The sequence below is a fragment of the Malaclemys terrapin genome, chromosome 4 (genome assembly GCF_027887155.1).
Source record: "Malaclemys terrapin pileata isolate rMalTer1 chromosome 4, rMalTer1.hap1, whole genome shotgun sequence".
Classification (NCBI taxonomy): domain Eukaryota; kingdom Metazoa; phylum Chordata; order Testudines; family Emydidae; genus Malaclemys; species Malaclemys terrapin.
In genome coordinates this window covers 23,614,360-23,640,098 of record NC_071508.1, presented here as the reverse complement: position 1 = coordinate 23,640,098, position 25,739 = coordinate 23,614,360, and the positions used below count along the sequence as shown (strand labels likewise).

At 47.1% G+C, this 25,739-nt stretch overlaps 1 protein-coding gene across 2 annotated transcripts in view; it reads left to right on the top strand.

Moving 5' to 3' along the window:
* Nucleotides 1–1,862: 1,862 nt before the first annotated feature.
* The window catches only part of RAB44 (RAB44, member RAS oncogene family), a 27,342-nt gene continuing 3,465 nt past the window's right edge, over nt 1,863–25,739 (top strand). The window contains exons 1-13 of one of the 2 annotated variants that reach the window (XM_054024777.1): nt 1,863–2,056; nt 8,667–8,886; nt 9,887–10,001; nt 10,929–11,100; nt 12,906–13,052; nt 13,699–13,789; nt 14,806–14,901; nt 15,416–15,603; nt 16,559–16,607; nt 17,463–17,557; nt 18,997–20,231; nt 21,133–21,214; nt 22,281–22,395. In XM_054024777.1, coding sequence (XP_053880752.1) covers nt 8,692–8,886; nt 9,887–10,001; nt 10,929–11,100; nt 12,906–13,052; nt 13,699–13,789; nt 14,806–14,901; nt 15,416–15,603; nt 16,559–16,607; nt 17,463–17,557; nt 18,997–20,231; nt 21,133–21,214; nt 22,281–22,395 — 2,580 coding nt within the window. In that variant the 5' untranslated portion in view covers nt 1,863–2,056; nt 8,667–8,691. Of the gene's footprint in view, nt 2,057–8,666; nt 8,887–9,886; nt 10,002–10,928; nt 11,101–12,905; nt 13,053–13,698; nt 13,790–14,805; nt 14,902–15,415; nt 15,604–16,558; nt 16,608–17,462; nt 17,558–18,996; nt 20,232–21,132; nt 21,215–22,280; nt 22,396–25,739 lie in introns of those variants that run through there. The other variant, XM_054024778.1, reaches the window with a different exon arrangement.

Sequence of the window (25,739 nt, the reverse complement as noted above, 5' to 3'; positions counted from 1 at the left end):
CAGGCTTGCAGTGCCAATCAGCTGTTTGGCGCCGCAAGCCTGGGAGGGGAGGAGAATTAGAATGGGGGCGGCGTGCTCGGGGAGGAGGCGGAGCAGAGGTGAGCTGGGGTGGTGAGCTGCCGCACAGCTCCCGGGGGGGGGGAGGTGCCGCGGGGGGGTGCCTCAGGGCAGAGGGAGGGAGCTGCCGTGGGGGGGGGGCCTCAGGGCGGAGGGGGGGTGGGGAGCTGCCGCAGGGCGGGGGGGGGCGCAAGGTGGAAGTTTCGCCTAGGGAGCGAAACTTCCTTGCACTGGTCCTGCACCCCCCACACCCCGTGACCTCTCCCCAAATGGCCCAAAGCGCCCCATAGCTGCAACAGCTGTCCAGATTTTGAACTACCTGCAACTTATCATTAAGAACAATGCACAAGCAAACAAAGCTGCTTGCCAAGTAGGTTCTACAGCTGGAGGTAGGCCCTGGGAGGTGGAGAACACAGTACCTGCCCTATCTCTAACATTAAACCACTTCACGGGTAAGTGCATGAGTTTGGCTTTGATCTCCTAAGTGGCGAGGAAGATAGGATCTGTTGGATGTTTCCAGTTATGTGCAAAGGTCCTAGGAACATTTATGCTCAGCCCCCCCATAAAGCACCCATAGGCAGGACAGTGCAAAGCTCATGTTCCAGTTAGCTCAGCTTTGGAGAGCTCAGTATGAATATCTCTGATCTAAGAGTCATAACATGCACTGGACATTTCACTTCAGTTCTGGTCCCTGAATAAAATAATATTTAGCATTTATCTTTTCATCTCCAACGTACTTTATGCACATCATCTAAGTCAGTGACTCTCAGCCTTTCCAGACTACTGTACCCCTTTCAGGAGGCTAATTTGTCTTGCATACCCCAAGTTTCACCTCACTTAACAACTTGCTTATAAAATCAGACATAAAAATACAAAAGTGTCACAGCCACTAGTACTGAAAAATTGCTGACTTTCTCATTTTTACCATATAATTATAAAATAAACCAACTGGAATATAAATATTGTACTTACATTTCAGCATATAGTATATTGAGCAATTTGAACAAGTCATTGTATGAAATCTTAGTTTGTACTGACTTCACTAGCACTTGTAGCCTGTTGTAAAACTAGGCAAATATCTAGATGAGTTGATATACCTCCTGGAAAACCTCTGCGCACCCTCAGGGGTATGCGTACCCTGTGTGAGAACCACTGATCTAAGTCATGAAACTTTTCTGCACCAGATCGGGGAAACTGAAGCAAAAGAGACACTGACCGGTCGAATTCCACTGTCCCAAAGAACAGCCCAAAAGGTGAAAAATAAATTAGATTTTTTAAATTCAGGTTAATAATGGCAGGTAAGGAATTTCAAAAGAACCTAAGGCAGTTAGCCGCTCCAGACTCAAAGGGTGCCTACCTCCCTTGTGTTCCCTTGAAATTCCCAGCCAGAGTGTGTAGAACGGGACTGAACTGAAACCCCAGAGCCAAAAACATCTGGACTTTGTGGGGGTTTGAAAATACAGGCAAAGGCCATTTAAATTAGAATGATTGACATAGCACCCAAAAGTGTGCTTGGTGCTTTACAGGCATATTAAAAAGGCACATCCCTGCCCCAAAGCACTTACAACCTACGGGCCAGATTTTTTTAGAAGTTCAGCAGCAGCTGCCTTTGTTATAAGTGGGGGATTCTCAAATGTTCCCCGTAGGAGCTGAGAACTTTGGAAAATCTGGAACCTATCTCTATGTTTTATATCAACGGTGTCCCTTTAAATATTGTCTTCTTATGTTAAGGTCACAAAGCAATGTTTCGTGAACAGGAAACGCAGGGAACTCTAACTGTTATATTTAACCCCACAGCGGAAAAGTGAGTTGAGCAAGAGAAAGAAAATGTCAGATCATGCCCGAGCCAGGTTGATGAAACATAACAGCAGAAGCAGCACCCCTCCTCTGCACTTACTGTGCCAACTTACCGCAAGAAATAAAGGAACCAACTCACTTCAGAGAAGGTGTCCCGCACTTTGCAACGTCTGAAAGCCTCTCCCGGAGGCACTGCTGGAAGGTAAGTGCAGTTTACACCTCGGTTGCTTTTTTATTCCTGAGGCGGATTTAGCCCCAAATCTGCTGCAAAACCCTGAACTGATCTACTCTTCTGCACAAAGAAATAGTTCCCATGTTGCTTAAAAAAAAAAGTTTGTCTAACTTGGCTCCCAGTTTGATTTAATCAGGGCTGGATTTTTCAGGGGTGCCAAACATTTCCAAAAATCAGGCCCCTAGTGGAAATGTTTTGATCTTGATATTAACGGGCTCATGCAAGCGTCTCAAATGCAATCAGTCGTGTAACTGCTGCGGCTGAGTTAGTGCACGTCTTGCTACTTGAAAAACCCAAGTAACAACCAGAGAGATCCCAAACCCACTCTGCTCTTTAGCTGAATAGGATGCCTCACGAGTGCTCTTTGCTGTCAGGGTAGCCTGCCTTTCTGCTTGTCACCCCTCTCTCCCTTGGATCAGTATCAGTGCAGGACAGCTCAGTAAGACCAGACCGAGGAGGCAGCATGCTCTGGAGAAACAAACAAGAGTTTGGGAGGGTCTCCAGTTCTAATCCTGGCTTTGTCACTCACCTGATGTGTGACCTTGGGCCCACTCAATTTAGGTGGGATTTTCAAAAGCTTCTAAGGGAACTAGGCACTTAATTCACTCTCCTTCACCCAGGCATCTAAACCCCTTAGGCATTTTTAAATGCAAACTCTTCCCCAGTCTGTGCCTCAGTTTCTCCATCTATAAAGCAGGGATAACACTAACCTTTCCCATCTACCTCACTGTGGTGGTGTGAAGATAAGTTGCCCATAAAGCCCATACAGCATGTTAGGAGCCAAACTCTGTGAACTGAGCCAGTCCTTAAATAGCACTGTCGGTTTGCAGATCGGAACCCTTTTATGTTGATATATTTTTAGAGGGAAGCCTGTAAAAATTGGACTAAAAGTGCCTGTTTGGGCGATCTTTATTTTAGTTTGTACTGACAGTCTTCTGGCCTGGTAACTCGTTTCCTAAGAAGTCTGGATGCTTATCAGCATCTCTGTCTAACCATTACAAAACATACAACATGCTGAAGTTAACATACTATCTTACCATCACTCCCCAGTCCCGCCTAACTTCCCCCTCTTAGTGTGAAACAGTTAACTCCTTTAGTTCCCATGCAAATATCATTTGTTTAGAATGAACAGAGAAGAGCAGCCTCTGGGGACAGCCTCAGGCAATGTATAATGAGAGGAAGGGCGGCCTGGGGGGTAGGGTGCTGACTTGCATTCAGGAGCTCAATTCCCTTCCCTGCCATACACATCCTATGCGACCTTGGGCAAGTCACTTATGCTGAGATTGTCAGAGGTATTTAGGTGCCTAACATAGTCACTGTGTGCCTCAGGGTACACCTACGCTGCAAGAAAAACCCTGCGCCAGCGAGTCTTAGAGCTCAGTTCAACTGAGTTGAGCTTGTGCGATGAGGCTAAAAATAGCAGACCAGACATTCCCACTCAACCCGGAGCCCAGGCTTTGAGACCCACCTCTCTTACCAGGTTTCAGAGCCCAGGCTCCAGTCTGAGCGGGAATGTCTATGCTGCTATTTTTTTAGCCCGTAGCACAAGCCTGACCCAGGCTCTGAGACTCGCTGCTGTGGGGTATTTTTCTGCAGTGTGGACGCACCATCAGTTCCCCATCTGTAAAGTGGGGATAATTATTATTATATCGAGCTCTTATCTAGAGCTTTTCATCAGCAGATCTCCAAGCACTTTACAATGGAGGTCAGTATCTTTATCCCTGTTTTACAGCTAGAGGACAGCACTTCCCTACCATACATGAACATTGTGAGGATCAGTATAATGCACACACTCAAAGTTCAGCATGTAAGTCTTTGCAGGATGGGGGCCCAAAAAGATGCTCCCTCAGAATTTAGGGGGAAGCCACATCTCCTATAGAACTTCTCCTATATTTCAGAGCAGTGGCTTCTGTTTCGGGATGGCTCAGAACCGTGAAGCCCATAGGAGGGATTAAAGAAGAAGGATATGCACAAAATGAGCAAAGATTAACAGCACAATCAAACTGGGCAGAGGCTTAATCTTATTTACTTTCTCTATACCACTCATGATTTTATAGACCTCTATCATATCCCCCCATTAGTTGCCTCTTTTCCAAGCTGAAAAGTCCCAGTCTTATTAATCTCTCCTCATACAGAAGCCGTTCCATACCCCTAATCATTTTTGTTGCCCTTTTCTGAACCTTGTCCAATTCCAATATATCTTTTTTGAGATGGGGCGACCACATCTGCACACAGTATTCAAGGTGTGAGCGTACCATGGATTTATATAGAGGCAATATGATATTTTCTGTCTTATTATCTATCCCTTTCTTGATGATTCCCAACATTCTGTTCGCTTTTTTGACTGCCGCTGCACATTGAGTGGATGATTTCAGAGAACTAACCACAATGACTCCAAGATCTCTTTCTTGAGTGGTAAAAGCTAATTTAGACCCCATCATTGTATACAGGATTATGTTTTCCAATGTGTGTTACTTTGCATTTATCAACATTAAATTTCATTTGCCATTTTGTCGCCCAGTCACCCAGTTTTGTGAAATCCTTTTGTAGCTCTTCGCAGTTTGCCTGGGACTTAACTATCTTGAGTAGTTTTGTATCATCTGCAAATTTTTATCCCTTTTTCCAGATTGTTTATGACTATGTTAAATAGGCCCAGGATAGACCCCTGGGGGACACCATTATTTACCTTTCTCCATTCTGAAAACTTGGAAGGCCCCTGCGTGGCCAAAGCTTACAAGGAGCACAAACAGGATTTGAAGCCACCTTTGCCCCATCCTTGTCATCCCTTCCCCAAGGCTGGGAATGGACCAATTGAGAATCAGGCCCTCAAAATCCACATGATGCTGTAACTCTTATCTTTGCTATCCCCTCTCGTTAAGTCAGTCTAAAGCTAACCTGACAGCTCTTTAGGCAGGAACCTTCCATTGTAACTTTCCTGCCTTATCTAGCACATATTCGGGGGTGGTAACAGTGAGCATAGTTAATAACGACACCATGAGATCAGCCTCTTGGTTTTGCTTTAACTTTCAGTTTCAAATCAACCTAACAAACTCAAGATAAAACTCCGCCCAAACTGCCAGCTTTTGACTTTTGACTCAGTTGGGGAGCTGAAGCCACCAAAATTCCATGTGGACTCTCCCAGCGTTGCCTACTCTCGTGAATCTATCACAAGTCTTGTGATATTTGGTGTTTTTCTAACTGCCCAGCTCCAGGACTCTGTGATTATTATGTGAGAATCATAGAAATGGAAGGGGCCTCGAGAGGTCATCTAGTCCAGACTCTGCACTCAAGGCAGGACTACGTATTATCTAGACCATCCCTGACAGGTGTTTGTCCAACCTGCTCCTAAAAATCCCCAATGATGGCGATTCCACAACTTCCCTAGGCAATTTATTCCAGTGCTTAACCACTGTGACAGTTAGGATGTTTTTCCTAATGGCCCACTTAAACCGCCCTTGCTGCAATTTAAGCCCATTGCTTCTTGTCCTATCCTCAGAGGTTAAGAAGAATAATTTTTCTCCCTCCTTCTTGTAACAACCTTTTATGTACTTGAAAACTGTTATCATGTCTCCTCTCAGTCTTCTCTTCTCCAGACTAAACAAACCCAATTTTTTCAATCTTCAATAGGTCATGTTTTCTAGACCTTTAATCATTTTTGTTACTCTTCTCTGGACTTTCTCCAATTTGTCCACATCTTTCCTGAAATGTGGCGCCCAGAACTGGACAATACTCCAGCTGAGGGCTAATCAGCGTGGAGTAGAGCGGAAGAATTACTTCTTGTGTTTTGCTTACAATACTCCTGCTAATACATCCCAGAATGATGTTTGCTTTTTTAGCAACAGCGTTATACCATTGACTCATATTTAGCTTGTGATCCACTATGACCCCAGATCCCTTTCCGCAGTACCCCTTCCTAGGCAGTCATTTCCCATTTTGTATATGTGCAACTGATTGTTCCTTCCTAAGTGGAGTACTTTGCATTTGTCCATATAGAATTTCATCCTATTTAGTTCAGACCACTTCTCCAGTTTGTCCAGATTATTTTGAATTTTAATCCTAACCTCCAAAGCACTTGGAACCTCTCCCAGCTTGGTATCGTCGCAAACTTTATACGTGTACTCTCTATGCTATTATCTAAATCATTGATGAAGATATTGAACAGAACCGGACCTGATCCCTGTGGGACCCCACTCATTATGCCCTTCCAGCATGACTGTGAACCACTGATAACTACTCTTTGGGAATGATTTTCCAACCAGTTATGCACCTACTTTATAATAGCTCCATCTAGGTTGTATTTCTCTAGTTTGTTTATGAGAAGATCATGTAAGACAGTATCAAAAGCCTTACTAAAGTCGAAATAGACCCCATCCACAAGGCTTGTTACCCTGTCAAAGAAAAAGCTATCAGGTTGGTTTGACATGATTTGTTCTTGACAAATCCATGCTGACTGTTATTTATCACCTTATTATCTTCTAGGTGTTTGCAAATTGATTGCTTAATTATTTGCTCCATTATCTTTCCGGGTACAGAAGTTAAGCATACTGGTCTGTAATTCCCCAGGTTGTCCTCATTTCCCTTTTTATAGATGGACAGTATATTTGCCCTTTTCGTCTTCTGGAATCTCTCCCATCTTCCATGACTTTTGAAAGATAATTACTAATGGCTCAGATATCTCCTCAGTCAGCTCCTTGAGTATTCTAGGATGCATTTCATCAGGCCCTGGTGATTTGAAGACATCTAACTTGTCTAAGTAATTTTTGAGTTGTTCTTTCCCTATTTTAGACTCTGATCCAACCTCATTTTCACTGGCATTCACTATGTTAGACATCCAATCACCACTAACCTTCTTGGTGAAAATCAAAACAAAGAAGTAATTAAGCACCTCTGTCATTTCCACATTTTCTGTTATTGTCTTCCCCCCTCATTGAGTAATGGGCCTACTCTGTCCTTGGTCTTCCTCTTGCTTCTAATGTATTTGTAGAATGTTTTTTTGTTTCCTTTTATGTCCTTAGCTACTTTGATCTCATATTGTGCCTTGGCCTTTCTAATTTTGTCCCTACATACTTGTGTTATTTTTTTATATTCATCCTTTGTAATTTCACCGAGTTTCCACTTTTTGTAGGACTCTCAGCTATCATTTTTTTAAAGTAAGTTTTTAGCCCTGACAGCAGTCGTGACAAGCTTGGAAACATGACCTGAGTGCGCTTTAAACCTCTCCCAAGATTATCAAATTTATATATCTAAAATCTCATTATTTTTTAAGCCAATTTCCTGATTTTTGGTGGCCTGACTCGGGGGTTTTGAACTCCCATGAGAGGCAATGCTACATTCGTTTCATTTTGAAGCCCTCAGGAGAGCCAGTTTCACTCAGAATTCAGACCAAACTCACATAACTGTTCACGAACCTCAGCAAAGCTAGCCAGTCCTAAGCTGTTCATTTGTACACCACTAAGGCCTTGTCTACACTACAGGGAAAAGTCGATTTAAGCTATGCAATTTGAGTTACGTGAATAGTGTAACTCAAGTCGACGTAGCTTAGATCTACTTACTGCGGGAGCCACACTACGCAATGCCGATGGGAGATGCTCTCCCATCGACTCCCCTTACTCTTCTCAATCCAGTGGAGTACAGGAGTTGATGGGAGAGCAATCTGTGGTCGATGTAGTGGGTCTTCATTGAACGCTGTGCGTCAATCCTCCGGTAAGTGTAGACAAGCCCTAAGATTCACAGTGTTCGAAGAGAGAGGCTGAAGCAGGGCCTTGGGCAATGGGACCAAATCAGGGACCCTCGATACATCTACACTGAAAAAAAAAAAGCCACGCCACAGCAGCAAGTTTCAGAGCCCAGGTCAGCTGACTTGGGCTTGCGCTACCGGTCTAAAAACAGCAGTGTAGTTATTCTGGCTTGGGCTTGAACCCGGGCTCTGAGACTTTTCCCTTCACTGGGTTTCAGAGCCCAGGCTCCAGCCCCAGTGGGAACATCTACACTGCTATATTTTGCCCTGCAGCGCACACTCCGCAAGTCCAAGTCACTTGACCTGGGCTCTGAAACTCGCTGCCGAGGGTTCTTTCCTGCTGTGTAGACGAACTTGCAGTCCTCTGTCTGTGTCGGCAGAGTGGTAGGATGGTCTTGGGAGTAAATCATTGAGCCTGGGAGTCAGGAGATCTGTGTCTAATTCCCAGCTCTGCCTTGAATGTCCTGTGTGACTGAGCAAGTCCCTTAGGTCTAGGTTTGCCAGCTGCAGTGAAGAAGCCACTGGGTTGAGACCTAGCCTTTCACACAGGGACCACAATCACACGGCGACATGTTCTACTCCATACTGATCAGGACCAGGTCTGCATTGGGCAATCAGAGACTGTCCCACTGCCAACCCTCAGCCATTCAGTCCCCATTAGGCTATTCTAATTCAGACGTAGTCCATTCCCCTTTTCTTCCCATCAATAGCAAAACAGGCTTGTCCCCCCTCTCAGTGTAAGAGTTCTATGACCCTCTGAGCTAATCTAATTAAAAGCCTGTTGCTAAGAGATCTCGAGAAGATGAAGGGGAGCACGGTGCCCTCTGATTTCTCTCTTCAAAGGGTTGAGCCACACATTGAAAGAGCCATGGAGGAGCAGAGGAGGCCCAGGAAGCTGGGCTCAAGCCGACGAAAGCAGCTGCGAGACGTGTTTGGTGGTGCAAAGACATCCCCGATCCCGGAGGAGGAGCCGTTCCCACCCGAAATAATGAAAAAGGTTCAGGAATTCTTCCAGGAATGCGACAAGGACCAGAAAGGTTTCATCACACGTGCCGACATGCAGGTAAATTGCAGGTTTATGCAAGGAGGTATAACTGAGAGCAGGTCTGCCCTGATGGACAGCATGTGGGAATGGGACTCAGTCCTGTTTCTGGGTCTGCTATTGAGCTGTGGTGGGAAAGTCATGTTGCTCTGTGCCTCAGTTTCTCCATCTGTAAAATGGGGAGAATGCAATTTTCCTGCCTTCATAAAGCACTTTGAAATCTAAGGTTGACACGTGCTATGTAATTATTAATCATTATTATTGTGTTGCAGATATTGCTATATGAAACTATTAATCATATACTGTCTGGTTCTCTAAGGTATTCTGCTCCCCTCAGTACAAGTTGAGGACAACTAACACCTCTCAGTGTCAGGCCATGTTCAGCAAATCACCCAAGTAAAGGCTGAGCCAAAAAACATTGAGCAAGGGAGGCCATGTTGGCTTGTGGTTAGACCAGGGGGTTGCCCCGGACTCACGGTTTTGGCAAGTCACATCACTTCATGCCTCAATTTCCCCCACTGTAAAACAGGTCTAAAACAGGTCACTAGGAGAGCTAATTAATACGGGAGGCCCTTGGATGGGCAGTGCTAGGGAAGGGCAAATGTAACCACTGGTTATTGTTCAGCTTTGGTCTCAGTACTTCACACTTACAGTGTCTATTTAGACTGGAAGCCCAAGGAGCTTCCAGTCTCAATAGAGAAGGGGGGGAACAGAGGCACAGTGAGGTGAAATGACTCAGCATATTAGTGGTGGAGCCAGGAATTGAAGTCAGGCCTCCTGAGACCCGGGCCAGTGCCCTCTGCACTGGATCAAGCTGCCTCTCTTGAAATTAATGATGTAGAACAGGTGAGGAAGTGGAATCAGGCCCAAGCAATACAACAAACCAGATTTCTAAAGCCGCGATCACACCTTGTTGCTTTAAGCACAGTGCCTTCACAATGGGCAAACAGGTCCCTACACCTGAGCTCCTTCACGAGGTCAATCACATCTCTATCTAATCAGACGTTTGCACTGGTCTTAGAAACTGAAGAAGGAGGATTTCCCATGCAGTGCAGCGGAGCTGGAGCTGGTCTTTGATGGTCTCGATACCGACAGGAATGGATATTTAACTACGGAGGAATTCACCACAGGGCTCAGTAGGTGCCACTTTACTGCCTTTCACTGATGGGAACTCATCAAAGAGTTAATACTACAGCGGTACAAACAACAGTGATCATGGTAGAAGGCTTGGTGCTACTCCCAGTTTAAGGGGCATGGATGGGCTATGGCAGTGATTTCAGAACACGTGCAAAGACGCAGCCCTCGGTTCTGCTCTTCAAAGCCTTAAAAGGCTAGTGAAGATTTAAAGTTCACTTACCACAGCAGGGCAACGCTTTGCTGCAATGATTTTATTAGTGCCCAGAGAATATTTGCCAAACACTTCAGACTGGCTAGCTGTCTCTTTCATAAGAGCAACAGGCTTTTTCCCTCACTTAGCCCACTATCCACACCATGTGCCTGACATGCCCACAGGCTGCCCCAGGTACACAACATAGTCCTCCTTCTGCTCCAGGTGCCTGGACTGCCTCGCATTGCCCATGTGTCTCGAATGCCTAGCATGGCTCACCGGCCCAAACCCCCTTGCGTTGTCCGTCTGCTGCCCTAAGCCCCTGTTCAGAATGTCTTCCCATAATGCACCATTTTCTTCCATTCTAAATCCATCCATCAATCCAACCCAAGCATGACTGTGCCGGGAGGCTGGTGAATGTTCACTCAGCTGCTCCCTTCTTTTACATGGGGAAGGCGAGGCTGATGTCCTAGTCTGACAGTATGCTTCTCCACCAGCTTTCTGAAATGACACCCTGGGCTTCTGAATCAGGAGCGCTGATTTTCAGAGGTGCTGCGCATGCAGAAACCAAAAGGAACTGCATGTGCCCAGAGCCCCTGAAAACCACCTTACGTAGGCATCTAAAGGTAGATATAGGTGTCTAGCTTTGAGCACCCACGTGGGAAGACGTTGGCCTTGGTGCTTCACTGTTGTATCGCATCTGGCCATTGATGTAGTTTTGGTCGTCTATTGGCAGAGCAGTTCCTGAGCTTGCAGACCGCGACAAGGCAGCACAGGAGGAGGAAGACAGCTTCCAGGAGGGTGTACATGTCCCGCACAGACTACTCCCTGGAGGAAGCAGACAGCGAGGAAAGAAAATGCTTCAGAGCATTCATGGACCAACTGGGAGCAGAAAATATCTTTGAAGAGTAAAAGTGCACCAGCCACACCTTCATTTAGCACCTAGCAGGGGATTCAGGGCTGTGATGGGGCTACATGACATTATGGTTAAAGCTTGTGAGAAGGGTGGAATCCACGTGTAACACACTGGCCAAGCTCAATTCCCCATACAGGCTACCATGTGTGTGAATCTAGGGAGTTCAGGAATGGCTTAAGGCCACCTTCATGAGCTTCATGAGCTCCTAGTGCTTGTGCTGAAGGACCAATTCCATTAGCTCAGAAGCAGTAGCAGACTCAAATCTCTTACATGGCTTGGCACCAGAGGGGGACAGAGACACATTTGGCCTGTGTACTACATGTGTTGTGACTGAATCCTTGGGGAAGGGCATGTATCCCCACCCCTAGCAGGTTCTGCAAAGTACCCCAATTCATAGGCGCCGACTCCATGGGTGCTCCGGGGCTGGAGCACCCACGGGGAAAAATTAGTGGGTCCTCTGCACCCACCAGCAGCCAAGCTCCCCTCACCCTCCGCCTCACCTCACCTCACCTCCTCCTCCCCCTGAGTGCACTGTATCCCCGCTCCTCTGCCTAGCTCCCAGCGCTTCCCGCTGCCAAACAGCTGTTTGGCAGCGCTTAGGACTTTCCAGGAGGTAGGGGGGGGAGCGGGGACATGGTGCGCTCAGGGGAGGAGGTGGAGAAGAGATGGGGCAGGGATTTGGGGGAAGCGGTGGAATGGGGGCGGGGCGAGGGCAGTGTGGGGGCGGGGCCAGGGATGGGGGTGAGGTCGAGCACCCACCGGGAACAGTGGAAGTCGGCGCCTATGCCCCAATTCCATTCCAGGTCCATGCTGCCGATGGACTGTCACTACGGCTGTGGACAAACTTTTCACTGAGACATTTTGTCCAATGAAAATTGCCTTTTTGAACAACACAAACATTTTTGTATTGCTGGCAATCACCCAACTTTTCAACAGCATGAACAATTTCATCCAAAAAGCTGGAAAACTGCAGGAAAAATTTTGAATGAGCAAACAAACATTTTATGTTGGAAACTTTGGTGGAAAAGAAATCCCATTTTTGATGAGTCCAAATTCTCACCCTTGCCCATGTTCCCCATCCACAACCCCTAAATTCTTTTAAAACCCTTTCCTCTAGCCTTCAGCAAAGTCCTTTAACAGACCTTTTCCAGTCTTTACAACCCATCTGTCCACCTACCACTATGGCAGTGATACAGTGGTTCAAGGGACAAATTAGCGATCAGTATGACCCAAAAGAGCCACAGTCGTGTGAATTCATTGTTTCATTTACTTTTTTTATATAGCTATATGTTATTCTCGCAGCAGAATGACTGACCAAGTATTCTACAACTGCTTAACAACACAATAAGAGCATCCTGGCTGGTTAATTACTTAGATTGGTTAATAATTCAGTCACACAGGGTTTTAATATCATGTGCTGCGAAGAGCCACAGGGGAGACATTAAAGATCCATTTGTGGCTCCCAAGCCTCAGTCTGAGTCTAACTGCGCTATGGGTAGGAGCCCGAGTATCTGCATGGCAGCTGTGCCCTTCTGTAGCTCTCTCTGATGGGATTACAGGTATTGTCAGGGGATCTTTCCCCACATCTAACCAGCAACTAGACTCCAAGGCAAAGATTCTCCCAGCTATCACCAACAGATCAAATCAGGCTCCGACTTTGCTTAGCTTGCAAGACCCAATGGGATCTGAATGCTATAAAGCATGAAACATCCTAGTGCTTCAAGCCTGAATGGACCATTCTATCGTCTAGCCTGACCAGGGGAGGGGAGATCAACGTCTCTTTCTCTCTTTCCTCAGCCAGTCAGAGATTTGGAGGCTGTGGGTGAAGCTCCGTCAAGACGAGCCTCACCTGTTGGGGAACTTGGAGGAGTTCTTGGCCACGATGACGCACCGGATCAAGGAAGCTCGGAGTGAAAAGGTGACGCTGGAGCTGACCTTGAACAAGTGAGTGGCACGGTGGGGCTGGCGTGGGGGGATCCGCTTCCACAGACACAGCCTTACAGAAGGGGAGATGAGCGGAGAATGGGGCTGCGAGAAAGAGAAACCAAAGGAAGGAGGAGCTGCATTCAGCATTCGCAGCTCTGGGAGAATGGATGGCTCCAGGGGTTAACAATCAGCTATGGTGCCTTTGGCCTCCATGTTACCACTTCCAGCCTAGCCCAGATCAGATGTTGCCAAGGCCTATTTGTTGGCCTATGTGAAATGGCCTTAGTGGACAGATTTCCACATTTCAAAACCACCTCTGCAGCGGGTCCTCTCACTGCAGTAGTGAGACAAAGGATTCAGGGCCCGATCCACCCCCACTGGAATCGATGGAGTTAGATGTGTATCAGATCGGGCCCTTGAATGGAGACTGAACGCTCCTCTTACTTCTGAGAGTGGCCCTGCCTGGTTGGGGTTGAGACAAGGGCAGCGTGGAGGAGGAGGAGCTTGCCTAGCTGCTGCCCAGGTTGCGCTGGTTCTGTAGGGAAAGAGAGGTCTCCAGGGCTAATGATCGGTCCCCTTTCACCAGCGTTACATTCCCATTCAAATACTAGACCTGGTGTAAACAGACCCATATTAAAGCTGCCCGCTCATTCCCTTGTGCCAGACGGGTCACTGATCACAACCGGGAGGTGCAGCAGCTGTACGAGGAAATGGAGCAGCAAATAAACCGGGAGAAGCAGCGCCTGCAGCATGAGGTGGGTTCACAACCCGGACAGGCCTGGTCACGACCAGCTCCCGTGCGTGGCAATGGACGGGGGAGGTATAGTTCCCTCCTAACATGGTGGTATTCCCTCTTCGGGGGTCCTGCTGAGGGGAGGCCTTTCAACCCAAACTATGGGGTTGGGCTGGAGTTTTCCCCGTCTGGGGCTCAGATCCATTAGCAGAGCAGTGCTGTCACTGCCTCTCTGGCCTCACGTTTGGCAGGTGGACTGCGAAGAACTTTGCAGAGGAGCTGGGGATTCGCTGCTGGGACGTGGCCAGCTTTGGGATTTGGCCTTTTCCATGGTGTTTGACCAGAGGGTCGGGGACAGTCAGACCTTCCCTGAGAAAGGGAAGAACAAAAACAGGAGCCAACCAGGTGCAGGGGAGGGTCATAGCCACACCCACGTTTCCTGACCATTCGCAAGGATGAGCTGGGGCTCAAAAACACGTCAAACCTCAAACCAGAGGCTCAGCAGGATCAAATCCATCCACCACCATGAGTAACTGGGCTCAGGACTACATGGTTCCCTCCTGGGCAGTCATCCCCTGCCAGGCCTTGCAAGGGCAGGCGAGTTGTTCCATGTCCCCCACTGCAACCCCCTCCAACCTGTTTAGCGGGAAACTTCCCCAAGAATATACCTGCCAGTTCTGGACAGTTTCAGAATAGGGGCCCAATTAAATGACTCTGCAGAGACTCACCAACCACTCCACTCTGATGGGTTTGATGTAACCCCACATTCGCCTTTTCTTCTCCATCTGTCCTTTGGTTTTTACCCTGCTGCCTTTCACTGCAAACATACCTGTTTCCTCCCACTCTCTGACCCGAGACTGTATCTGAATTCAAAATGCAGGGCAGCCCATTTATAAAAGGAGGCCCTCCCATGGGTGCTCGGTGTAGTGAGTTCCTAGTGTGGAAAGGATTTGTTACTCCGGGTAGCATCAGGGAATTGTCCTTGAGTGGCTGGGTCATTTAAAGAGATTGGCATTAACATCTCCTCTGTGATTCCAGAGTAAAGCAAGAAGTCACCTGCACACCACGGAGGTGCAGAGAGCACTAGACGTTGTGGATGGGGAAGTGCAGCGCTTGCTGGTGGTTCAAAGTGAGGTGAGATGTTCTGTGGTCTGTGGAGGACTCAGTAGAGTTCCTAGAGGGGCGAATGTCCACATCACCGCAGTTTTGGGTGGCAGACAGAGCAGAGAGGGCAAGGACTGCAGGGATGCCCCTCCAGCAGCACAGCTCCTCTTGGCACCATGCTGAGCACTGCTTCTGTACTAAGAGGAAAGAGCGGCTCCTATTGAGTCACTCCACAGAAAGCATCTCCTATGCCCGCCTCCATTGGCCCAGGCTAAAAGTGTCACAACCAGATCCCTGGCCTGTTAGCTCAGCCAATCAAGTCTTGTTCCTCAGGCCCCTTTTATTGGAGCTGATCTCTGACAGAAGCGTATGAGTACCAAAATACCATATATTAACCCTTTGCTTGCTACTCGAGTGTCCCAGCTATCCCCAGGGATTGCTCAGTTCATTATTAACAGCTTTCCGTATGCAGCTGGCAAATCTAACACCCTCCTGCTGGCTCCTTTATGGGTGCCTGAATCTGCCACCTCTTCTCTCCTCCAAGCTCGAGACCCAGTTCCACAGCCTCAGCACCAAGCAGCACGCTGCCACCAGCGAGAACCAGAGGCTGAAAGAAAACAACCAGGACCTGGAGAACCAGCTGCAGCAAATCCACATTCAGCTCCAGGAGACCCAAGGGCATCTGGGTGCTATGAGGGGCAGGATATCTCAGCCACACGACGAGGAAGGGAGGCAAGTACTCCTCAGTTCATTGGTGGTATTGTTCCCTATGGGACACATGCCAAGGGAAAAGTAGCTTACATATCTTGTGGCTAAGCTGAGGTCCATCGTCTCCTCAGAAGGTTCTCCCAGTGCTGGAGTAACTTGAATCCCCTTCTCTCTCGTATAAGAGTCATTTCCACCTGAACAGTGCTTGGGGGCTCACAAGAAAAGAAGTTTGTGGATCTCAGTACATATCCTAGGGGCAGGTCTCTACAGCATCAAGGGAAGCAGTGTTTCCTAGTGGATAAAGCCCTGGACTGGGACTCAGGAGACCTGAGTTCTATTTCTGGCTCTGCCACTGGTTTGCTAAGTGGCCTTGGGCAAGTCACTTCACCTCCCATGCCTCAGTTTCCCCATCTGTAAAAGGGGGATAATGATAATGACCTCCTCTCTAAAACTCTTTGAGATCTATGGGTGAAAAGTGCTATATGAGAGCTAGGTGTTACCATCGTCATCATCACAAAACTAATTAGCTGCCTTTGGGACAGTGTCAGCAGAGAGGCTAAGGGCTGAATAGACTTTCAGATCACATCTGAGGCAAGACCCAGTGTGTGGGGAAGACGCTTGCCTACCTGCTGCCCAGGCTGTACCTGCCCCGTGGAGAGAGCATTTTATCCTCTAGGGCTGTCCCCTCTCCTCAACTTGAATTCATATCATACGTTCTACATAACAACAGCCACTCTTCAAATACATCCCTCTTCCTTTCTGCACCGTCTTCTCAGCCATGCGCTGTGAGCCTCCTGTCTCCGATCTCACCAGCTCCGCACACACCAGCTGTCCCGTCACAGGATAAGAACTGCTGCCAATGCGGACAGCAGCGCCCTGTGGCAGAGGGCTCATAGTGCAAAAACAGCAGGGGCGTGAAAAGGCTCAGGCGTAGGAGCGGTACTTTGTAATTCTTGCCACCACCTCTTTCTATTTGCAGGGACAAACCATTGGCTGAGGCGACCTGTGAGATCCCTCCATCTTCCCAGGTATCTCATCTGTGCAGGGGTAAATTGATCCTGTTTTCATGCTACAGGTTAGAGGGTGGATCAGTTAGCTCCTCCCTTCCCCCCGTGTAGCACTGCCTTTGCCTTCCACCTCAACATGGCTGCCTCCTCTCACACCGGTACTAACCCTGCCCTCCCACCATGCAAGGAGCTGACCAGCTGCAGTGGCCCCAGTACCACCAGAAGACACTGCTCCAGCAAAGCCTTCTGGGGCACGGCCGTGCTCTTGGTGGAACCTTATCTCATTTTAATCTTTCTGCATTTCTGAAACTAGGCAGTGCGAGGGATGGGTGAGGCCATGTAGGAGATGTACATTGCTCTGACATTGCAGTTCCGGCTCTCAAGCCCACCCCCTCATCCCAGGCTCTAGGGCCTGAGTTGCAAGGTCAAAGCAATGTCTACACAGCTATTTTTAGCATGCTAGCCCCATCCCTGCTTGCACAAGGCTCTCTCCCAGATGCAGTGTAGACAGACCCATAAAGGGAGTCGGTGTGGCCGACTGGATAGGATCCTGAACAAGGAGAGGGAAGAGTTGGGTTCAATTCTCAGCTCTACCCCTGATGGGCTGCAAGTTGCTTCCCCTCAGTTTCTCCATCAGTGAAATGTGGATGATGATACTGGCCCCTGTAAAGCACTTGGAGATCGATGGGTGAAAAGTGTTATGTAAAAGTATTTTTAGAAGGTCCATTCATCACGATCTGCCTACCAGAGGGAGGGGATAAGAGAGTTTATGCTGCAGAGAAAGGGCTGTAGCCAGCACAAGAGAAAAGCGATTTTTCCTTTTAAGTTCTCTCACCGATTATGTTTTTTCTCTCCCTTTTCCCCGGTTTGTTTAAGGAAACTTTGAACAAGGATAAAATATTCTGCTCTGAAACGTATATTAGACTTGGATCCCAGCAGAGCGATGATATACCAGACAGCTCCCGTCAGCCGTAAGTGGCACGAATGGAGGCGAGTTGTTTAGATAAGGCAGGATCAAAGGAGTGATGATTACCCCCCTGGTGATACCTCAGTCCTGCTCCATGGCGGCTATCGTGTTCCTCCCACGTGCTGAGGTTCTACTGAAACCCCAGTGGGACACTGCGTTGTACCTAGCACATGATGTAAGGGAACATTTTGCCCAGTGTATCTCATACACTGAGCAGCACTGGAGGGGCATTTTGCCCTGATGTTCCTTGTATTTGGAGCAAATATGGAGGGGCATTTTGTGCATTGTATCCCAAGAGACAGAAGGGTGATTTGTCCATTAGTTTTTGGGGTTTTTTTTTTTGGTAGTTTCTGCATTAACTCATGTAAGATGCTGACTAAGTGGACAAAGCCCCCTTCCAGTAGCTAGTCCACAGAGAGGGTAATAGCCTACTGCTGCCACTGGACAATGGGGTTACTCTTTAGCCCAAGTGGTAGAGGCGTGAGAGGTGGTGCTGAAGAGGTTCTATCCTCACTAACCCCCCAGCAGAGGGCATTGTTAACTGCACCTCCTTACCTAACTAGCAAACTCTCTGCCAACCTTTATCCTTTACAAAGCTCAGCTATTTTAATTGGATGCCCGTGATCATCCCCTTCTGCTGTTTTACCTTTGCATCAAACCCTCATCATGTTTTACTGATAGGCCTCTTTATCAGTGGTTTGAGCCATTTACTTTTCTTTTAATCTCACCCAGTGCACAAGGAACTAAACAATAATCCCTCAAGCCAGGTGCAATTGTTTTTATTGCTGCATTAACATACATGAGGCGGGAGTAAGATGCCTCTCCCTCCCCCGCCCCGCTTTACCCCCCACGCAGGGTGGGAGGTGAACTCTGCAGATACACCTCTGAACTCTGGGTCTGCACTGACCAGGGGCAGCAACCAGGGGTGCATAGAAGGGTCGGGCATGTGAAGGGGACTTTTGGGTTGCTGGACTTAAGAACCTGAGGGAAAAGGACACTGCCCAACCTACTTGAGGGAGGTCTTTACTTATGGTTTATGTTTATGAACCCTGTTTGCAGTGTTTTCGCAAATTAACACTGAGTTACTTCCCTCCTTTTATTAAAAGTTTCTTTTCTACATTCAGACTCCATGCTTGCAAGTGGGGAAGTATTGCTTCTCAGGCGCCCAGGGGCGATGGGTAAATTTTCCAGGTTACTGGGTGGGGGCTCGAACTGGTTCTTTGATGGAAAGGAACCCCCAGATATTGAACCCGGCCCTGGCTGCTGCTGGTTCCACCCAGCAGAAGGGTTACATACAAGCATGGCATCCCTACTCTCTGATGTATTTCACAGCACTGGTATAGTCCATAGAGCTCAGTGCAATGTAGTGTGTTTGCGTGTCTCATTATGGTCTTATTTGCTTTCTCCTGTACATAGCATATGCCATTGTATATTATTTTGCAGGGTGCCATATAGTATTTCATTTTCTCCTGAAGCTGATTCGGGACAGAGGACAAGAGTGATCTCCACAGAAGAAGACCCCTTCACAGAATTTATGAAAAAGGGAGAGGCATACTTCCAGCAGGAATTTTCAGGCCAAAGCTCTTTGCTCAGTGAACTGAATGATGCAATAGCAGCTCTGAACAAGGTGTCTGAACCACAAGTACCAGGGACAGATGACCTACTGCTTGAGGATGCTTCTTTACAGCCAGCCAGACAAGGTGGGGATTCTGAGCAAAGAATCAAGCAGGTCAGAGATTCAGAGCATCAGGTGCTCTCAAGAAATGACAATGAACTGAAGGCCCTGCCTGAGGCACTTTCAGTCCTTCCCACCAATCAGGCTACATCCCAAAGAGAGGCTCTTAAACAGGGACCAACTCAAGCAGAACTTCATGCACAGGAGGTGAAGCAGGCTCGGGCTTCTGAGCCAGCAATGCAGGATCAGGCTCAAAAACTCATGAAGAAAGAGGTTGTTTATGCAGAGATGCAGCCCCCTGCTGTTTCAGAGCCGGCAGTGCAAACCACCATTCACAAGCAGAACCCGCCAGAGGGAGGTGTTCTCCTGCCAGGTGTATTGCAGCCTGGCATTACAGAGCAGGCAGATGAAATTCAGAAGTGGGCATCAATGAAGAGAGATGTGGTCCTTGCAGATGAGTGGCCACCTGCTGTTTCTGAGCAGGCACTGCTGAAGGAAAAGCCTCCAGAAATGAAAGCGCCGGAGGAGAAGACATTTGAGCAGAGAGAACCACCAAAACAGGAGACACCACCAACTTATTTCCCTCATGTGGGAGCCCTGTACAAAGAAGGTGTAGAAAATGAACAAGGAGAAGCCCTTCTCAAAGCCAGCCAGCTGGGGGATACACTCCAGGCCAAGACGCAGCCCCAAAGCACTGGGAAACCAGAAGCGACACGGGCAGAAGAAACAAGAGGAGACATGGGTATTTTTCAACAAGAGGAGAAGCAAACGAGCAGTGTGAAAGCGAACGAGGATGCAATCCCCAAACTGGGAGGCCAAGGGTACCAAGCTAATGTGACACCAGAGCAGCCAGGCAGAGCTGCTAAAGCCACCACGGAGACCTGCCCTGATCCAGACCATCTTTATAACGTGTTGTTTGTGGGGGACTCAAACGTTGGCAAAACATCGTTTCTGTACCGGTTACATGAGAATTCCTTCAACCCAAGCCTAACTGCTACTGTAGGTAAGAATCCCACAGCTTCCATTAAGCATAAATACAGTCCTGTAGGGACATAGAACCGGGGCGGCTCCAGGCACCAGCGCAGCAAGCACATGCCTGGGGCAGCAAGCAGCGGGGGGCGATGTGCCGGTCACTGTGCGGGCGGTAGTCAGGCAGTCTTCGGCAGCATCCCTGCGGGAGGTCTGCCGGTCCCGCGGCTTCAGCGGCGGGCATGCCCAAGGCGCGGGACCGGCAGATCACTCACAGAGACGACGACGAATCTGCGTGACCCGCGGACCGCCCGCAGGCATGCTGCCGAAGGCCGCCTGACTGCCGTGCTTGGGGTGGCAAAAATCATAGAGCCTCCCCTGCATAGGACTTGTCCTGCCAAATCAAACCAATGATGGATTAAGTCAGAGCCTCCAGGAGTGGCCAATCATTGATGCATGAGAGGAAGGTGAGAGACACACCTCCACATATTTAAGATGGATTTGTACAGATATACCTTGAGCTTGGGCACATTACCATTCTCAGGCCCCAATCCTGCACTCTGATCTGTGCATGGGTTCCCATTGACCTCACTGGGATTCTGCAGCAGCAAGGGGCTGGCTGTGCGTACCGGACTGCAGGATCGGCGATAAACATTAAATAAAGCACCCGACCCATTGTACAGGGGGGCAATGGAGCAGAAATTCTCCCTGGTCCATGCACTGGTTAGCAGAACATGCCCAACTCTTACTCTTATTAGTCATCATAAAACTAACCAGACCTTTTTAAAACCCAGCCACTATTCTGGCATTTTAATCTAAGAAGAGACTATTGTGATCATCTAGGCTGGCCATAGAATATCATCCTATCACTCCTGCCCCATGTCCATCTCTCATGGCTGAATTCTACTGCATTACAAATGTGCTGTATGCCCTAGGAATGGATTATCGGGTCAAAAACCTTTTTGTGGACAACAAGTGCTTTGCTCTACGCCTATGGGACACGGCTGGCCAAGAAAGGTAAGGCACAGTGCTGTACATACAAAAAAGAATGCATACAGGGAAATATGTGTCTTTGGATAAGGAAATCCACATAAATATATGCTCACACAAGACATTTGAAAGGATAAAGTCGAGGTGAAGAATAAACATCCAAGCTCAGTGGGGCAGGACTGAATTTATGGAGACCTTTAGTCCCCAGTGCTGTCAGTATGGCCCCCTCATAAGTGCTGAAGGCCAAACCTTGGTACCACTCAACTCAAGGCAAACACCTGCTGATTTCAGAGAGGCCAGGATTTGACCCTACATTCACAAATACGTGTGTGTGTGTGTGTGTGTTTACTACATATGCGTGTGCATGTATATCTACTTAGTATATCAGGGTTGGAAGGGACCTCAGGCGGTCATCTAGTCCAACCTGCTGCTCAAAGCAGGGCCAATCCCCAGCCAGATTTTTGCCCCTAATGGTCCCCTCAAGGACTGAGCTCACAACCCTGGGTTTAGTAGGTCAATGCTCAAACCACTGAGCTATGCCTCCTTTGTGGATATATGTATTTGTAAACATATACACATATTATGTAATGTGTGTATTTACTCTGTTTATGTATGTACATAGACACACATATTTGTCTGTATTTTGAGTGTTTATATGTATATGGTATATACACACAATATAATGTGTGTGTATTTACTCTGTGTGTATGCATATACACATACACACAACTATAATTACCTGTTATCTATCTATAAACACATGCACACACAGTTAAGGCTCTGCAAAACTGTAATAAATTTTGAAATTTATTTCTGCTGAAGCTTTGCAACCCCCCGCCCATATTCTCCCCCAGTTTCACTTATCTATCAAACTTCGCAAAATGGTGTCTTCGCTTCACCCCTTTGCAGGAGGGAATATTTGCATATTTTTGCACATTTGCATTTTCAGTTTTGTTACCATGGTTTTGCACAACCCCTACTTGAAACACACTTTGCATGTACTTGTGGGTTTTTTAAACCTCTGGATTGCTGTTAAAAATGGTGCAAAAAGAGTATGTACCTAAGTGTAAAAAGCAAAAGTGCTTTCTGACAGGTACCATAGTGTCACCAAGCAGTTTTTCCGAAAAGCTGACGGAGTGGTGTTGATGTATGATATTACTTCAGAATACTCCTTCGCAGACGTGCGGTACTGGCTGAATTGTATCCAGGTATGTATAATGGGTGAAATCCTGGCTCCATTGAAGGTAATGCCAAGACTCCCAGTGACTTCAATGGGACCAGGCTTCCACCCTATAATTCTTTATGCTTTATTAGTTCTTTCTATCTGAGGAGTTCCAAGTACTTCACAAACATTAATGAACTGAGACTCATTTCTCCTCTGAAAGGTAGGTGAGTAGTATTATCCCCATTTTACAGGTGAGAAACTGAGGCACAGAGAGGTCAGGTAATATGCCTGATGCTGCACAGTGAGTCAGTGGAGCACTGGGGCTAGAACTCATATCTCTGCTTTAGCTACAAAACCATCCGACCCATGTGAATGCTGTAATGGAATCATGATGGGCACAGGGCCAGATCCTTAGCTGGTTTAAATCAGGATAGCTTCATTGAAGTGACACCAATTTACATCATCAGAGAATCTGGCCCAAAGAGTCTACATGTTTCTTCACTCTGGCTTTTCCTTCCTTTCATAAGGGTGGGTGTTATGGACCATATTCTGCAGTGTAAACTCTGTGATGCTGTTCTCTTCAACTGAGTTACTCCAGATCAGTGGTTCCCAAACTGTAACAACCTGTGAACCCCTTTCACTAAAATGTCACGTCTCGCGAATCCCCTCCTAAAAATGAATATTTCCAGGGATTTTCTCCTTTACCTGAGTATAAATTATAAAAAGCCGTGATCTTGGAAATAAAAAAAAATATGACATGCTTATTACCCACTATTTATTATTAATTATTATTTATCATTACAGTATTTTTATTACATTATGAAAACTCCTCCAAGATCTCACTTTCGTAGCTTGTATCACTTTGAATAAGCCTGTTATAAGACAAGACTCCCATGTTTCATCAAGGAGTATCAGATGTGAAACAGCATAAAGGTATTTAAGAAGCCAACTCAAAGAGTTCCTCCTACACAAGCATTCAGGTCTTGAGCAGTCCAGGCAAATAACGCATGTTACAACAAAGCTTAAACTTGTTCTTCATAATAATTTTAAAAATACTAGCTGCCTATTTAATTTTAAAAACAGCAAAAAATATCCACCTCCCTTTCCATTTCGTATAATGAGTCTTGACGTTTAAATCTCCTCAGTGTGATAGATATGCTTGCTTTGATCTGCTTCTCTTTTGGAAGTCCAGGGGCTCCAGGCTGCTGGCCCTGTGCTGCCCGGGGTCCCTGGGGACAGCTCTGTCCGCCATTAGGGAATTTTTTCTCCAGAACCCCCTGTAACATTTCATGAACCCCCAGGGGTTCCCGAACCCCAGTTTGGGAACCACTGCTCCAGATTAACCCCAGTGTGATTGGAATCTGAATTTGTCTGGGTGATAACTCTCCCCTCCTTCCTGGTTTTAAATGCACTAAGTTCAAGACAGGTTCTTCTGGGATGGCTACCCTGGATGATACAGCTGGTGTCAGAGGGAGTCCAATGGCAGGGTCATTGGATGCTCATTATTGCACTGGCTTGCTCTGTCTCATATATGTGTCTACACAGCAGGCAGGAGGTGTAATTCCCAGCACAGCTCGAGCTAGTACCTAAAAATTCCAGCATGGCCACTGCAGAATGGGTAGGGGCTCGGACTAGCCGCCAGAGTACAATCAATCCTGCCTGACTCCTTGGGTACACAGCCCGAGCCGCCATGACCACACTGTTTTTAGGCCCTGGTTTGAGCAGAGCTAGTGCATACATGTCTATTCACGCTGGGGATTACATCTCCCAGTTGCTGTATAGACATACCCAGAGACATAATGCCATAGCCTAAGGAACTATTTAAATATATCTACCAGGCATAACCAGGAAACATGTCTGTCTGTTCAACTAGGAGAGGCGGTGAGCTTTAAAGTACGTTTCTACTGCAAAAAAGGAGTATTCTTAACTTGGGTTAGACTGGCAGTGAAGCCATGGCAACTCAACTTTGAACTCTGGGCTTGAATTCATGCTGCTAACCCAAATTAAAGCCGAGTTGTCATGTCTTCATTGCTATTTTAATCTGAGTTAGCTAATGTGGTTTAGTTAACCTGAGTCAACAACACACCTTTTTTTGCAGTGTAGACATACCCTTAGCTGTTGAGTGGGGGACTGGAAACGAGGACCCCTAGATTCTATTCCCAGCTTCCTCTCGGACTTGCTGTTTGACTTTCAGTGAGCCACTGCACCGCTCTGTGCCTCAGTTTCCCAGCTGTTCAATGGGAGAGGGAGGGTTGTGAGGCTAAACTAATTAGTGCAAGAGGCTCTGAGATCTTTAAATGCTATATTCTCAAAAAGAAACACATAGTCATTTTAGAAGACAGGGCCAAATTCTGCCCTGACCTAGACCTCATCAAACCCAGCTATACTCAGCCAGACTGATTGGGGGCAGAAATCAGAGCAGAATTGGGCCACCTATATTTTATGAATCATGTTTAGGATGAATATATTGGTACAAGAAAATAGTCAAGAGAGGAACAAGGGCATTGGTACTGGGACTATTCGTTTTTTGAAAAAGACATAAACAATTCATGTACTTGATGAAAAATGCCATGAAATTTTATCAGCCCTCAGTATCATTATCTAGACAGATTCACCCATGATGTAATCCCCATCAAACATACTGAAATGACATAAGGAATGAACTCGACCCATGTCTTATGCTAAGCTAGGAATGCGGATGGAAGAAACATTTGTGAATTTCAACGTATGCAGCTGTATCCGACCAGATCCTCAGATGGTTTTAATTGATGTAACTCCATTATGTCAATGGAGCTACACTGATTTGCATTAGTCTGCATCTGGCCACATGAGGTTTGGGATTTGCAGTAGCAAGTAACTGAAGAGTGGCAGGGTCTTTCTTTGGTGTCATAATAATACTAGCTCTTATATAGCACTTTTCATCCACAGATCACAAAGTGCTTTACAAAGGAAGTCAGTATTATTATCCCCATTTTACAGATGAGGAAACTGAGGCACAGCGAGGGAAAAGGTTACCCAGCAGGCCAGAGTCTGGAATAGAACCCAGGTCTCTTGAGTCTCAGTCCAGCGCTCTAGCCACTAAGCAAAACTATTCCATCAATATGGGCCAAATTTTGCCCTTGACCACACACTCACAGTTCCCACTGAACTCTGCTGCAGGCAACTACATGATTATGAGGGCTAAGTTGGCCTTATCTCTTATGGAGACAATGCTGTGGCTGCCAAGATGGGTGCTTTAAGAATTCCCTGTAGAACTATACCACTAATACCCTTATTCTTGTTTAGGGAAAAGTCTCACGGGTTCTTTAATAACCATGAAAGGTCACAGCCTTGATTTTGCATCTCATCCATGAGCTGGCTATAACTGAAGCAGGTGGAAATTTTTCA